The sequence below is a fragment of the Diprion similis genome, chromosome 3 (genome assembly GCF_021155765.1).
Source record: "Diprion similis isolate iyDipSimi1 chromosome 3, iyDipSimi1.1, whole genome shotgun sequence".
NCBI classification, from domain to species: domain Eukaryota; kingdom Metazoa; phylum Arthropoda; class Insecta; order Hymenoptera; family Diprionidae; genus Diprion; species Diprion similis.
The window spans coordinates 10,810,350-10,825,620 of NC_060107.1; the positions used below are offsets into that span (position 1 = coordinate 10,810,350).

The 15,271-nt window shown below is 35.1% G+C and overlaps 1 protein-coding gene across 1 annotated transcript; it reads left to right on the forward strand.

The window, feature by feature from the left end:
- Positions 1–282: 282 nt before the first annotated feature.
- Positions 283–13,243, forward strand: LOC124404234 (serine protease inhibitor 28Dc). Its single transcript, XM_046878210.1, has 6 exons — positions 283–514; positions 8,701–8,912; positions 10,367–10,702; positions 10,968–11,224; positions 11,322–11,451; positions 11,843–13,243. Exons 2-6 carry the CDS (start codon positions 8,703–8,705, stop codon positions 12,716–12,718), a joined length of 1,809 nt encoding a protein of 602 aa, XP_046734166.1. The 5' UTR covers positions 283–514; positions 8,701–8,702; the 3' UTR covers positions 12,719–13,243.
- The last annotated feature ends 2,028 nt before the right edge of the window (positions 13,244–15,271 follow it).

Here is a 15,271-nt window from a genome sequence, read left to right on the forward strand (position 1 = left end):
TAAATAGGTGCGAGAATAGGTGATGCTTCGGAAATCGTACGGTAACATCGTACAAACGACCCTGGCGTAAATGGCGCGGGGTAAGAGGCAGGTATCTGTAGTGGAGGGGGGGGGGGGGGGGGAGAAGATGGCGTCGCGCGCACGGTAAAAACAACTGCCAGTCGATATCGCGGCCAGTAGTCGACCAAGAGAGCGCTTAAAAGCGGCTCCCGCGCATTTCAAGCAGCGAATTTTGCGATTTGAAAAAATTTGTTGTAGCCGAATAAAAATTCGTTGAAACGCTTCAAAGTCGGATAGATTTTTTTACCAATTGGCGGTCATGTTGGCGGTAAAAATTTTACAGTGAAAGTGATTGGAGTAAGTTGTTGTTTAAACAATTACCGCGCCAAAGATGTTTTGCACGCATTGATTATCGTCGATACCAACATTTGCGCAACACCTAATCTTTATTTTCTTCGTCTCTGAATCAACTTGTTAATCTAACAGCTATAAGAAGACGACGTTGACATCATCGGTGAGCATTATTCGAACAGTGATAATTCGTTTTAAAACTATGATCGAGTTCACGTTATATCCGCTTGTTTTAATCGTTTCAAAATGGCTTTTTTAACGACCGTTTGAGAAAGAAATAAAAAAAAAAAAACATCTCGCTCCCATTTCAGTATCGTTTTTTCATTTCTTTCTTATAGCGCTCAATTCAAAATTTAAAACGTAATCGTTTACTGGAAATATTCTATGTGAACAGTTTTTCAACTTGTATTTTAAGCTGTGGGAGTCTGATCGAAGGATAATAAAACCTGAAAACTCTAAGGGAATCTTAAAAAAATTTCTATAATCTCCGAAAGTCATTTTGTATTATATATTGTAAGAGATTCTCGAAATAAAATATTTGATGAGTATTATTAGAGATTTTTTTTCAGAATATTTGTTAACATTTCCGGAGAATTTGATTAAAATTAAAAAAAAAAAACAAGAAAAAAAACATCAACCGTCATTAATTTTACAGTGTTCATCAAAAAATGTTCAGAATATTTATTATGAAATACGAGTGCAAATTCTCAACCGTAAATTGTGGTCAAATGCAAGTGAATGTGTAAAAATCATTTTCCCTATTTTCGTAGAATAGATTTCCACATTTAACATCAACGTTTGAACAAATTTGACAATGAAAATAGTTTAGACTTTACTCTTTATGATAATATCTCGCAATTATGAACAATATCTAAAGTTCAGTTTTTTCTACAGTTAATCCACCGACATGACCCAAACAGGCAATCGCGAAAATTAAAATTTTTTATATCGATTGTTTTATAAGCACTCTAATTTTGCGTCTGGAATTTCGACTCGTTCTATTTTAGTATTGAAAAAACGTCCCTGGCTGTTTACGAGTAAATAATTTTGCTGAGCATAGCTTTAGATTTAATCTATAATTTGTAAATGAATGTAGTAAAAAATTTACCGTTTCGTGCCTGCCAGCTGTGGTTAGAAAATTTACAAACAGTGGCTTGCATAATTTAAACATATATCTATATATATATATATATATGTATACATGTATATGTATACACAATATGATATACCTACATTTATACATATGTGTCTATTATAATAACGAGCAACCTGAAAGATTCATCCGCAACCGCAATGATATAATTTTCTTTATTCTCTTATTACAGAACTGGTTTTAGTTCTGACCTACACGAAAGCTATTTGAATGAATGTAGACAAGGGCTTTGCATTATTTCTGTCTCGTTGTACATAAGGAAGCAACTATATAGATCGAGATTATAGTAATTATTACAGTATATTACTTGTAGAAAAATGCTGATCATGAATATCATGGATCGAGTTATTGAAAATAAAATTAGTATGCATTCTCGAACGTGTTTTAATGCCGATTTTTTTTCTTTTTTAATTTTATAACTAGGCTATTACTACAGCTGGTGCTACGAAACTATAGAAGAGGTATAAAATAGATCCCAAGACTAATAAGATATCAAGTTCAAATACGAAAGCGTTCAAATCAGGATATTACAATTCGAAAGTTCTTTCTTTAATTAAACAAACGTTAGCCTCGTAGAGTAGAAAAATTCTGAACCTAAGAAACTTAAGGAAAAAACCCAAATCACCAATAAATTTAGATCAATTGCACCAGTTTACGATTTTTTTTTTAAATTCTGAGTGTTCGTGTTCGAAAACGGATTTTCAGTTCATCGCAACAATCATAGTCGTAAGCTTATGATTTATTCACGAACATATTGACGTTATTGAAAATTCATTTCTTTGGTTTTTTTTTAACCTGCGGGTGTCAATTGATTTTTTTTATTCCAACAAAAAGTGAATTATATAAGATTTAAATGGATAACGTGCGCGTTGTACTTTTTTTCATCCTGATTTCCATACAGACATAACATCTGTTGTTTCCTCAATTCTTCACTGGACTGTACTCGGAAAATTAAAACTCATTTATTATGCGAGGACATAAATTCCCGTTGGCGATCGTTCAAATATTTCGAGGCTGTTTTTCTCTTTCTCTTGACTCACGATCATTGAAAGGGCATCGCTGGCGTCACTTATATTCCTAAACGCCAACTCGTCTTTGCATGAACAATTTACAGGTGTACAGTCCGGTTAAAACAATCGTCAAATGTTTAAAATCGTTAAGGAAGAATCGACGAGATTCTATTTGAATCAAAATTTGGGCAAAAAGATAAATTATTCATATAAAAAAAGTTGGGAGAAAAAACTTTGGAAATTTGTGCAGAATTCATCGATGCGTTTATTACTCGCTGATATTGAACAAACCATACAAATTTGGCGATAGAAAAAGATGTTCGATAATTTCATTGAACTCAGATAATTAATTTTTGAAACACTCAGATCAATATCTACGATTTTTATGCGAGTGAAAAAAACGAGAAGCCATTTGATCAGGATGATCCAAATATGGACGGCGTTGATATGATCGACGCGAATATTTTCACTCATAATGAAATCGTATTCAGACCGACTTTCAGAATTTTTAAATAACTTGAACGGAATGTGTATAATAAATAGTAATTCGTAGTAATTATTTCGCATTTACATTACTTGCCACATGCGTTTATTTCATCACATAAATTCTCGAGTAAGAATTATACATAATGAGAAAATATCTCCGGATTACGGATGAAACACTTCCTGTACATAAATTTTCACCTGCATTACACGTGCCTTCGTAATCGAGGATAAACTGCTCTGTGCAGTGCCTAATTTTGGAATCACGATTCCCGCTTAACATCTCCTTTCACTTCTCGCTGTTCTTGTACAGTTTTGTTGACATTTGGACTTACAATTAGAAGTATTAAGCACTGTTTTATTGCACTTTCAGGGATTTCACCTCGACGTAATTAAAATACAAAATTCATTCGGTCACGACAATATAATCGAATTTTGAGAACAGGCATTTGTGAACACACCGTGCACGACGAATAAATAAATAGTCCAATTTTATGCAGCTCGCGAGTAACGTTAAGATTATAGTTTTGATGTCAAAAACCACGTCAACGTACGAGTTACTTAATACGATGCGAAGGACGTCGGAACTGGTTTCACTATTTGACGATTAATACCTCGTAAAGCGAAGTCGTAAACCTTCGGACAAGTTTCCAGTCTCCGAATTCATCGCGACTATGTGGCGAGTGATGTTTAATAAGAAGAAGACGAATTCATAACCTATAATTATCTAATCACAGCTGTAATTAAAAAAGATTCTTATCAGGAAAATCAAGACTCTTCTGTCACTTTTGTTTTACAGTATCGATCAGTGAATTAATTATTCAGTTGCATTCTTCCAGTCAAAAATTTCTTTCATTCATTCGCGGAAATCAGATACGCCATTTTGTTGGCAGTGAACTGCAACCATTGTCGTATTAATCAATAAACCTTGTTTTCTATCTCATATTTTACCCCAAATTGACTAAATGTCACAAAATGAAAGTTCAATAGCTTGTACGACGCTCTCCGTGTCTTGATATTTGTAAATTTGGTCTAAAATGAACAGCTGATTGCCACTCCTGACGCCATTTTTCCCAAACCGCGTCAAGATTAAAAACCGGAATATATATTTGGCAATAAGGTGCCGTAACCTGCATAACCGGATTGATTCCAGACGCGAAATGATCGTCCAGCTAAAAACTCCTTTTTATATATCATTGTGCAAAGCTGTTCACAATAACAAACAGCGCATTCGCACTAAATTTCTTTTCACAAACCGAGAAAGCGAATAACATTTCACGAAGAATATTCAGCACACTAAAATCATATGCTACAATTTTTCAAAGTTCCGAATCAGAGAATTACTTGGAAAACTCCTGGTATTTGAATTTTACTATGTATATATACAAATATATATTGTCTATATATTGAATGCAAATGTATTATTTTCTCAATATCGTCTGACCTCGAAAGCGAACGATTATAACAGGCATACCATGTGGGCGATGAACCAGCCCACTGCCCACGACCAGCGACGCTCGTGGTTTGCAGGATACATTATTGCTTTATTTTTTCCGTCTCGACTATTTACCGTCCGTGAAATTCTTTCCTCGCAAGGTTCCCTCATGTCCTGACCTTCTGTCGACAACGCGTCTTTTGAACCGTTCACGGTCCTCCCTGTTGGCACGGCTGAATCAATATGGCGGCGGAAGTGCCGATCAGCTGATCGATAACCCCGAATTTAAAAAATATCGGGACGCGACGTACGTCGTTTCAGCTGTTGCACTTTAATTTTGTGTCATGTAATTAATATGAAATGAAATATGCGGCGAAAAATCACGTCCATATTTAAATATTACCACTGTTACCGGTCACTATGACAAGATGGCGTCTTATCTACTCAGGGATTCAGTATAAAATTGTGATTATTGTGTAAACTTTTATCATTTCTCAACGTATACATTCTGATTAATTTTACTGCCGATTAGAATAAATTTGAAAATATTTCGAATCAGGTTTTTTAAGAGTTAAAAAAAATTAATAACACCCTGAAGTGGAAATCGCGTTAATCGTACTGCTATGAAAAAGCGGTTGTTTCACAACGAAGCTTTGTTTTTTATTCAATCCAGTTCAGCCGAACAGAATCGATTGCCATCAATTATCTTGCTCCCGGAAGTGAAATTAGTCTTATGGGTTCTACGGGTTTGCGTTTGTATCCCGATTTCTAGTTATGAATCACATTAGCCTAAAACACCGTGCAGGTACAACGACCGAGTGATTGGGCTTGACGTGAGTAGAGGAGAGACAATTAGTTCAGCTGGATGTGTTAACTTGCTGAACCTGCATTAGTATAAACATTTACATATAATAATACATATAGCTGCCGACCAATACGAGATCTGGATAGAAATGACATGCAATTTATACACGAGATGTTTATCGGCGTGTAACACGCAGGATACTCTTTATCTATAAATAGTCCCACACGCTAATAGATACATTGACTATGTTTTATTCCATAGCATTCAAAAGTTGGTAATCGCAGAATCGACTCGGTGATTTGACGCTCATTATGAGCTTCTTACTAATGTTTAATCGAATAACGACTTTTTTTTTTTTTACAATTAGTAAGTTATTGCCAAAAATCGTGTACAAAAATTATTAAATTGAAGAAAAAATTAGAAAAATAATCATAAAATTGCAATAAATATTTGTGTTAGGCGATTGCGAAAGTTTAATACTCACATCTAATTTGCTGAGTGTAAATTATCTTATGAAACTGTGTTATTCAAGTCAACCTTTTTCTTTTTGCATATATATTTTTAGTATAATGGTTCCTTTAACTAACACTGTAATTAGTTGTTAACTTTCTGATTTTTTTCGATATCCAACAAGTTCGCGAATGCATAATAATTTAATCATCACTTTTAATCCCCAATAACTTCTGTCATTTTCTAATCTCATCTGTTAAAAAATTCAACAAGAAAACAATCAATTTGTATATGCTCGATTATTGTGTTCATAAAATAAAAAAAAAAAAATTATTTTAGTGCTGTAATGTTGGCTAAATTTTTAGTTTTTAAGGGGGAAAACTTAAAGTTTATTGCTAGAATTTATTTAGCTTTATTAAATACCGTTGCGTCGATAAATTAGTTTCTTCAGAGAACCGAATCTAATTGTTCTTTTCACGGCTCCATTGTTACCCCCGTGGCTAATGGTGCCAATCTATGCAAAATTCTTGAGTCATCTTTTCAAGGTCTTTCCTGCTAATCAAACGCGTGAATTCTATGGTACCGGATGTTTTTCCTATTTGGAATTTCTTTACTGTCCATGAAAAACTGTTAGCAGACGAATAAATAAACTTTTTGATTTAGTGTGAAAATAAAGAAAGAACCGAATCAAACAAGATGGTGAAAACTTTTTTTCTTCTGATTAGGAGGAGTGTGTAGTTTCAATAAAACTTGCTAATAATTCAAGGAAATCGGAGACTCGTATGAAATTCCAAAAATAGAGGAAAAAACAATTTTGGCAAAAGTAAATATTGTCTGAAGCGTAACTTAGAAATTGTAAAGTGAACAAAGAAAATCGTTATTTGTCTGAAAGGAAGAAACTCTGACGTTGATTCTACCCTGATTTTTACTCCGTATTGAAAAATTTGCAAACATTCTTCGAATGATGAATCAATTTTGGGAATTCGTTAAAAAATTTCCGTGCGATTGGGCTCAAATATTTGATTTCAGTTTAGTAAGATCTGAGGTGCAAAATTTATACACCGGAGTTGTGAAAAAAATTAAAATCTATTTGCTGTAAGTATAAAAAAAAAAGAATCAGTCGCGCCGTTTCGTCACGCCGAGGATTTCCCAATAGAATTCAAGATGTTTCTTCTTCTTCTTCCGCTAACAATAAAGTGAACGCCGTTGACCTTAACGATCGCAAAGTGTGTCTAACAATCGATTGCAAAAGTCTGCTTGTGCAGAATATGATACATACTTTCTCTAACCGAATAACGAGGTTTCTGGCCTTCGATTTTATGTTGGTTCAAATCGGTTGACCGTTCATTCGCGATGTTTCATCGTTTTGTTAATTACTTATCCCTTCGATGATTATCACCTTTCAATTTTAAAAGAGCTACTCAATCAAAGCTGTTCATTACCACTCGCAATCATTAAGCCGAATACATTCTTATTCGAAATAAATTAAAAAAGACATATTTTACTGAAATTCTGCAACTCAATTTTAAAATTCTCAACTCATATGACGGTTAAATTTTTTTTTATACAAACGTGACATTTTAAACTAATTTTGGAATCTTTAAAATAAACTTCGTGTTCGATTTTCTTTATTTATTTTGCAATTTCTTAACTAATACATACGAGCATTTATAATTCTCTGATTTTTTTCGATACTACTACATAAAATTTCACAACATTTTTCAGGGTTCTTCGAGAAAGTTCAGAAATAAACTTTAAGCAGGGCATACTTGATCGTATTTCGATTTTTAAATTTCACTTAAAGAATTTTCACGACACAATTTTTTGGCACAGTTGATTGTGTCAATTTTAAAAGTACGTACTAGTTTTTATGAGAAAATTCTAGCTGATTGAAAATTTAAGTGATTCAAAAAATTCCCAGACATAAATGTTATCCCAATCTAATATTACACTGATTAAATACAGGTTAATTAATTTCTGATGGTACGTTAAAACTTCCGGTTTGAGAAATATTTCAAAATCGGTTGAAATGTGCTACCGGATAAATGTCATATCGTGTTTTGTGAAAGTGAAAGAAGATGTGGATAAATTACAATATTTAATTAACACCTAGTTGATCAAAAGTTGTATAATGATATACCAAAACTTGCGTAATCACTTGGATAAGTACACTGTTGAAATGTTTGTTGTAAATTCATTTAACATGTGAAATATGTAAATAACAAAATCACGAATTTGAATTGAAATAATGAGAATTTTTTTTGTTTCTCGTCTCTTCTGTGTTGTACCAAATGAACAAGATTTACTTTTGTGATTTGTGACTGGAAAATTGTAAATAAAATAATGACTTCAGTAGACATGATGAGTCTTATTAAAAACTATTCAAAAGATTATTTTGTTTCGTTTCAGAAAGATTCGACAAATGATAGGAAATTCAAATGAAATATGAAGCAATTTTATTTTCACTAACAAAAATGTACTGCAAATTTTGAACAATTTAATGTATCAAATTAACAAATAATTTCTGTTCATATCACAAGTTAGGTAAATTTGATAAGTAGATGCCCGTTTATGCCATAAGGATTTAAAAAAAAACAAAACCATTTTATTATCAAATTTCCCAAAAAATATATGGCGATTCGAGTCCGTTATACAGAAATTATTTTGCGTAGCAGAAGTGTGGTAAAATCACAAACATTTTCAACAGTGTCAGCATTTTATTTGTTCTCGCAAGAGTTTTTTCTAAAAAAAGAAATGCACGCATATTTTTCCCAGAGAAACATATCCTCGAAAGAGAGATTAAAATTCAGTGAAATTTGTGCTGAGCTTGAGCTCCAAATCTGCGCTGTTATCAAGTTTTTGTTACGCTGTAACGATTGTCATAAAACTAGAACAGAGTAATAACAATGAAGATTTTAACTGCGATTTAAAGTACTGGAGTAACAATGGCGGTTCAAAAAACCATGACGTCTAATCGTGTTAACTAATCTTTTTTATATGCGATTGTTTGCAGAAATGAAGTGTGCGCTGTTGTTTATTACCTTGGCTTCGTGGTCCACGGGGCAGATCGTCTTTCCTGATACCTACGAGTTGATGATTGCGAATACAGTCGAACCTCAGACGTTTCAGTCGCGTCCTCAGATTGCCAAAAACAGTATTTTGAAGAATAATGGCGTCACCGTTTCTGCGTTCAATTCACCACAAGCACAACCGTCACAAGGAATGGTAAGTTGCAACAGGGTGAAACCACATTTATTTTAACTAGCAATCTGATATTTAATAGCAATATTTTGTAAATTCAACAAATTTCTATCACATCTATAACGATGAAGAAAAAAGAATTCAAACCCACTGAATGTCTACTGTAAATGGGTAACATTTAATTTACAATTTTACACAAACAGTACACACTTTGATATATCTAACTTCTCCGCTTGTCGCGAGGTTTCAGTAACAATCACTGACAGCTCTTACCTATTCGATTCGGTTGCGCAAACTGGCTGACTAACGCGCCGATCAGCATTGTGCTCGGAAAACCGCGCATGCGTACCGGACAGTGACGCTCAACCCTCGTTGTCTGTGCGCTCAGCATCGAACGCGTTCACGTCACGACGCTTCGATGAGAACTAAACCGAGATTGAAACTCTGACCACGGATCTGGTCAGGATCGGCGCATGCGCAGATGCTCGCGATATTTTCTTCCGATCGATTAACTTTTCTACCTGCTACCGTTTATCGTAACAAAATATTTTATACAAACTAGGTTGAAAGGGTTCAAGGCACGTGTAGAGAATGTGTTCACTGACTTTAATCAAATAATGCAGCGGTCAAGAAACGGCAGAGAAATATTTTTTGTAGAATAAAATTTGCTTTCAGAAACACAATTTTTATTATCCAATAACGAGTGACATGGATTCGAATTAACAAAATATTGGTTTCCCCTTGATCGTTTTATTTGGTAAATGTTAAGAAGTTTCTATTTTGGCTGTGTAGAAAGATCAGGCCATTTCAACATTTCTTGATCGGAAAATCGATTAGAAAAGATGATTCTAGGATGATTAGAATTTTTTCATGTACAAATGAACATATCAGCCACGTGCATTTTTCAAAGAAAAATGTATTCAGAGATTTTTTGAATCTTGAAACTGTTCTTTGAGTAGTGTACTAGTGTCATGAATTTTGAGTAAAAGTGAAAACGAGAATATGAAATCCAAAAACTGATGCTATTTCAAAAATTTCTAGCTTAAAATTACTCAGAATATAAATGCAAATGACAACTTCAGCTTAAATTAAATAATATTTGAATACGTCTACTTTTCTCACCATTCGCATAACCTCACTATTCGCTGTAACCGATCTAAACTCTACACTGGATGATGATGTCATGGCGACGAGAACGACGCGCATTCAAAACACGTTTCAGTTCTCGTGAGCTTTTGATCATTATTATTCACAAATTAGACATGCAAATCATTGTTTTTACGGGAAAGATTGGTCTTAATAGATTTACCTAATTCGGTAAACCTGATTTGACGCCCACTTCAGGAAGACACGTGTTCTTTATTTCACGAAAATTTTCTATAACTATGATTCGAAAATATCAGAAAACACTGATAATGACAAATTGAATAATAATTTATTCACTAGCATTTTGTGACATCACACTCAATCGTTTACAGGCAAACAGCTTGATATCCAAAGGCATAGCCCAGTTCGCCTTGAGAGTCGATGAGGCAGTTTCGACTTTACAGAGCAGAGGAATCTCTGCAGGAAATCAAGAAAATGTGGTATTTTCCCCGCTCAGTGTCGCAGCTGCCTTATCTCTGGTGCTTTTGGGCTCGGCTGGAAAAACCTTCGAGGAAGTCTCCACGGTGCTGGGATTCAACGCTGGCGTTGATATATCAAGAAACTCTGAAATTGTTCATCAGATGTTTGGTATTCTGCTCAATTCTATCAGTGGCACGTCCGGATTACCCGCTACGCAATCTTACTTCGCCAGTGGAGTATTCGTTCGGGTAAGATTATTTATCCACTTTGGCAATCGTTAGTGAAAAAAATTCTCAGAAGTATACATCATGCTTTTGAATCGTTCTGAGAACAATCGAACAGCTGTGATAAAGCCTGAGGAATTTAAAAAAAATTCTAAAAAGCTTCTGCGAATAACGCAGATTCCCCCGAAAATCTGACAAACTCCAAGTTGTGATATTTTTGAAGGTATTTCAGTTTTTTGTGTTTCTTAAGGCTTAGATAATTTATACTGTGTGAATTGCTTTTTTTTAGGACGGTTATCCAATCAGGAAAGAATTTCAGGCAGTGGCCCGAGACGTCTACAAGAGTGAAGTGATAAATCTTGACTTCGAGAAGAATGGTCGTAGGGCTCAGGAGAGGGTGAACTCCTGGGTGAATGAAAAAACGCGGGGAAAAATTTCCGAAATCCTGCGTGAACCACCTCCACCTGAAACGAACGTCATAATAGCGTCTGCGCTGTATTTTAACGGAGAGTGGAATCAGTTCTTCATCGATGGTGAGACGAAAAGGTTGGTGTCACGGCTTTTCGTATCAGTTTTCCCTGAAATATAATTGAATTATAAATTTACTGAACTCGTTATTATATAATTGCTAATCCTCTTTCAGGAAACCTTTTACCGTTGCTCCTGGCGAGGTCGTCGATGTCGATATGATGTTCAACGGTGGAGAATTTCCCTTCTTTGAGGACAAAGAGCTACAAGCTAAGATTGTGGGGCTTCCTTATAAAGGGAGAGAGGTACGGATTACAAAAACATAAAAAACATTCACTTTTTAGAGATGTTTGAGATTCGGAAGGTTGTTGACTGAAGAATCAATACTTTTTTACCAAAATTGATAGGAAATCGTTGCATAATTGAGTATTTATCTGCTTAAGGGGCTCATAAAGTCGCGTCAATCAGGCAAGTGATAACCGATCTGTAATTTTTTTTTCCAAATTATCAAAAAGTAAAAAGTCGCGCTACATTTTGCCAAATTAAGGCATCAATTGCCCAAATTTCATCCCGATCGCTTGAACGGTATAAAAGTTGTGGCTCGCCGCGTTTTCGAGGTGTGCAACGCGACTTCATAAGCACCTTAACCTCTATTTCTGTAAACCTTCGTCAAAGACCACCTCTCTTTTACTCCAGGTGACGATGTACGTCGTGCTTCCTTCGAACAAAGGTGCGAACGCACTGCGTGATCTGGAAAGAAAACTGAGCGCCGAGAGGCTGGAAACTCTGATCAGAAACATGGTGAATAAAACGTGCATAATCGGACTACCACGGATGAAGTTGTCGAGCACATTGAGTTTAAGCAGTGCGTTGCAGTCGCTGGGATTAAACTCTCTCTTCGACCCGCTCTCGGCCGATCTGAGCGTTTTGTCTCCGGGTAACGCACGAGCCTCATCTCCGCTCCAGAGTAACAATCAATTCGCGGTTCCCCCGAGGACGCAGGCAGGCGCAATCCTAAATGACAACATCTCGTTCCCCAATAGGATCGGCGAAGGTGGAGAAACCGCAGAACCAATAACGATTTCGCCGAGGCGAAACTTCTTCAGTTACGACGACAAAGTCAGTGGTTATCATGTAAAGCAGTGGGCGACGGGCTTCAGCATCAGCCGAATTAACCATCGTCGCCGGCGGAGCGCTCGGGGGGCGCAGCGAAAAAGCGCGGCAAATTCAAAACGCGTCAGGCGACAGGTTCGCCCCATCGATCAGGACTTCCTCAATTACGCCAGCCAGAACCGCCCCTCGTACGGCATCGATAACCTTCGTAATGCATTGAAGTTTACCAATCCTGGCCTCTTTGCCGATGACGTTATCCATCGCGTCGAGATCGACATTACGGAGAAAGGAACCGAGGCAGCAGCTGTTACCGCCGTCACTCTCACCAGGGACGGTAGTAAGAAACGACTCATCGCCGAGCGTCCATTCCTCTTTTTTATCAGGCACGAACCCACCGGTCTTCTGCAATTCTGGGGCACCGTTAATAAGCCAACCCCGAATTATCCCAGTGAAAAGTGAAGGACTTAGAATTAGATGAGCTTGCGATTGTTAGACAGAAATTTGCATTTTACCCTCTTTTTTTTTATACAGTCGACTCTTTTCGGGTTCCGGTTACCGATTCGCTGTCTCGGATTGTAGGAATCTGTTGTATAAGTATAATAACTCGGAAAAAGTGTGAAAAAATCGGAAATTGGGACAGAATAGGATCCTGGAGATAATGTATAAAATCTCAGGGAAGAATGCTTTTTCTTCATAAAAAGGGAAAGAATCCTCTACTTCTGGAGCAACTAGTTTAATTTACATTTTTCGGAGATCCGTTTCCCCCCGCTTTTCTCTGCGAAGAGATGATCTTCACACATGAAGAATACCTTTAAACATTTCGATAATTTGGTGAGTTTTTTAATAGTAAAAAGGATTTTTAAACATTATAAAATAGAAAAAAAATGAGTGGAAAAAACAGTTCTTTGCGATACTTTTCATCACCATGAAAAGAGAAGAGTCTGCCAATATGTCCGACAGACTTCCGTGATGATCTCGAGAACGGTTGACTGAAAAATCTGAAACTGATAGGAATTGGCAGCTGAATAAAAAATTAAAAGTAAAAAAAAAATTCTGGAAAAACAAAAATTCACACATAAAAAAAATATATATATATATATATAAGCTGGGAAAAACATGATTGTTTAATTGGAAAAAGTGTATGTTTGTCGATAAAATATTGAAATTCGATTTATTTTCGGTTGAACCGGAAGTTCAAATTGAACGGAACGTTGCAATTTTTCATACCAGTTATTTCGTTGTGAAACACTGTAAGCTTTAGATTTTTCATGGAGTCGTTTCCAGGATGATCCGATATCCAGACTGAAATTTTTCTAAAAACCTGTTCTTCGGTATTCTATAGGTTCGAAAACGTTAAAGGTGATGAAAAGTAAAGCAAACAGAAAACAGTGAGAGATAAGCGTTAGAAAAATATTCAAACCATTTGAACTCTCTAATTAGGTGTAGGTAATTATTGGTGAATCCTTTGATCATTTTTAGCTCACTAAAATTCAATTTTGATAGATTTTCTAATGAATTAATAACGCGGGCGTTCATGGTCGATTCACGTACATGTCACGGAAAAATCATAAATCATACGGCAATCGAAATTGCTGAATATATTACTACATACTCGATCTTTCGTCGAAACATTTGTATCTATAGCATTGACAAATTCTATATTATTTAACGTTTACAGGATTAATGTAACTTGAATTCTTTTCTGGTCATGTTTGTTCAATTTTTTTTTTTTAATCTTTTTCTTCCTCGCCACAATAATTGCCGCGTGTAATTCATCAGCTTATATATAATAATAATAATAATAATAATAATAATAATACCCTAGTTCCTACATTACTTTAACTCGTTCTTGAACAATTTCGATTATTGCGCGGTGAACGATTGAAATCCCAATAGCGATGGTAATTTAGATATGGAATGTATATTGATAGTGATAACCTTAAGACAAGAGCGTTACATATTACACCGAACAGTTACTTGCATGGTACCTGATGAATGGTTTCAAGTATTTAAATTATACATAAAATTACGGGGTTTTAAACGGAAAGAAGGAAAAAATTGGAAAAATAAAAATAAAAATAAGACTTGTACAATCCACGCTATTTTGCAATCGTCATCTTATCCGCATTGTTTAAAATAATTTCTCGCATATAGATGTCTTAGTTATAGTTTGCTTTAGGATTATACAATATCGTATTAACGGGGCGCTGGATGCCTCTTGCGTGGAAAAATGAAAAATAGGAATCAATGTAACTATGCGTACATTATGGTAAATCTAATGCACACGAATTTTGTGATACCGAAGCACTTTATTTATTTAATAGAATTATGTACTAAAAATTTAGGCACTGTGTATTTAATTTCCACGACTCTTGCACTCTTCCTTCTCTTTCGATTCGGTAGGTATGTTTTTATACACCTTGATCTTGGAGCATCTTTATTTATTCAAGTGTTTCGTTTTGCACGAGATTGTTTGCGGTGTACAATCTTGCAATACGTGATTCGATATAATTTTCAATTTAAAAGTATCGGTAAGTCAGATATTTTTTTTAAATTATATGTCATTATGCGCATTATTTTTTTATACTAGGGTGTTTTGACACTTTTAACTTTTTTCCAGAAACTCTCACGTGTTGAGCGTTTATTTGTATAATATAAAACAGTGAAAATACGGTTTCCTTTTATAAGTAAATTGAAATTGAAGAGAAATATCGTGAGTTGTTTTTAAAACGCTTTTAAGCTTTATTACGCATTATTGTTTTTTAATTTGTAAACGAGGATTTGGAAATTTATCGAAAAAATTTTAAAGCAATACAGTGAGATGATGGTGTGCCACAGAATATGATTTTCATGCAATATTCACGCGAGAATAATGAAGCCAGGATTTATTTTGGTGCGTGTTTTTCTCTCTCTGTATTTTCGAAAACGCGTTAACTCACTGTGTATAATTCTCAACTAATTCATTCATGAAGCCGCACTTTACAAATATTAATAATGTATATTTCCATGTAT

Coding starts and splice junctions, on each gene's coding strand:
- LOC124404234 (XM_046878210.1), top strand. CDS start 8,703: ATGAAGTGTGCGCTGTTGTTTATTACCTTGGCTTCGTGGTCCACGGGG. Junction 8,913..10,366: donor CACAACCGTCACAAGGAATG/GTAAGTTGCAAC, acceptor AATCGTTTACAG/GCAAACAGCTTGATATCCAA. Junction 10,703..10,967: donor CCAGTGGAGTATTCGTTCGG/GTAAGATTATTT, acceptor GCTTTTTTTTAG/GACGGTTATCCAATCAGGAA.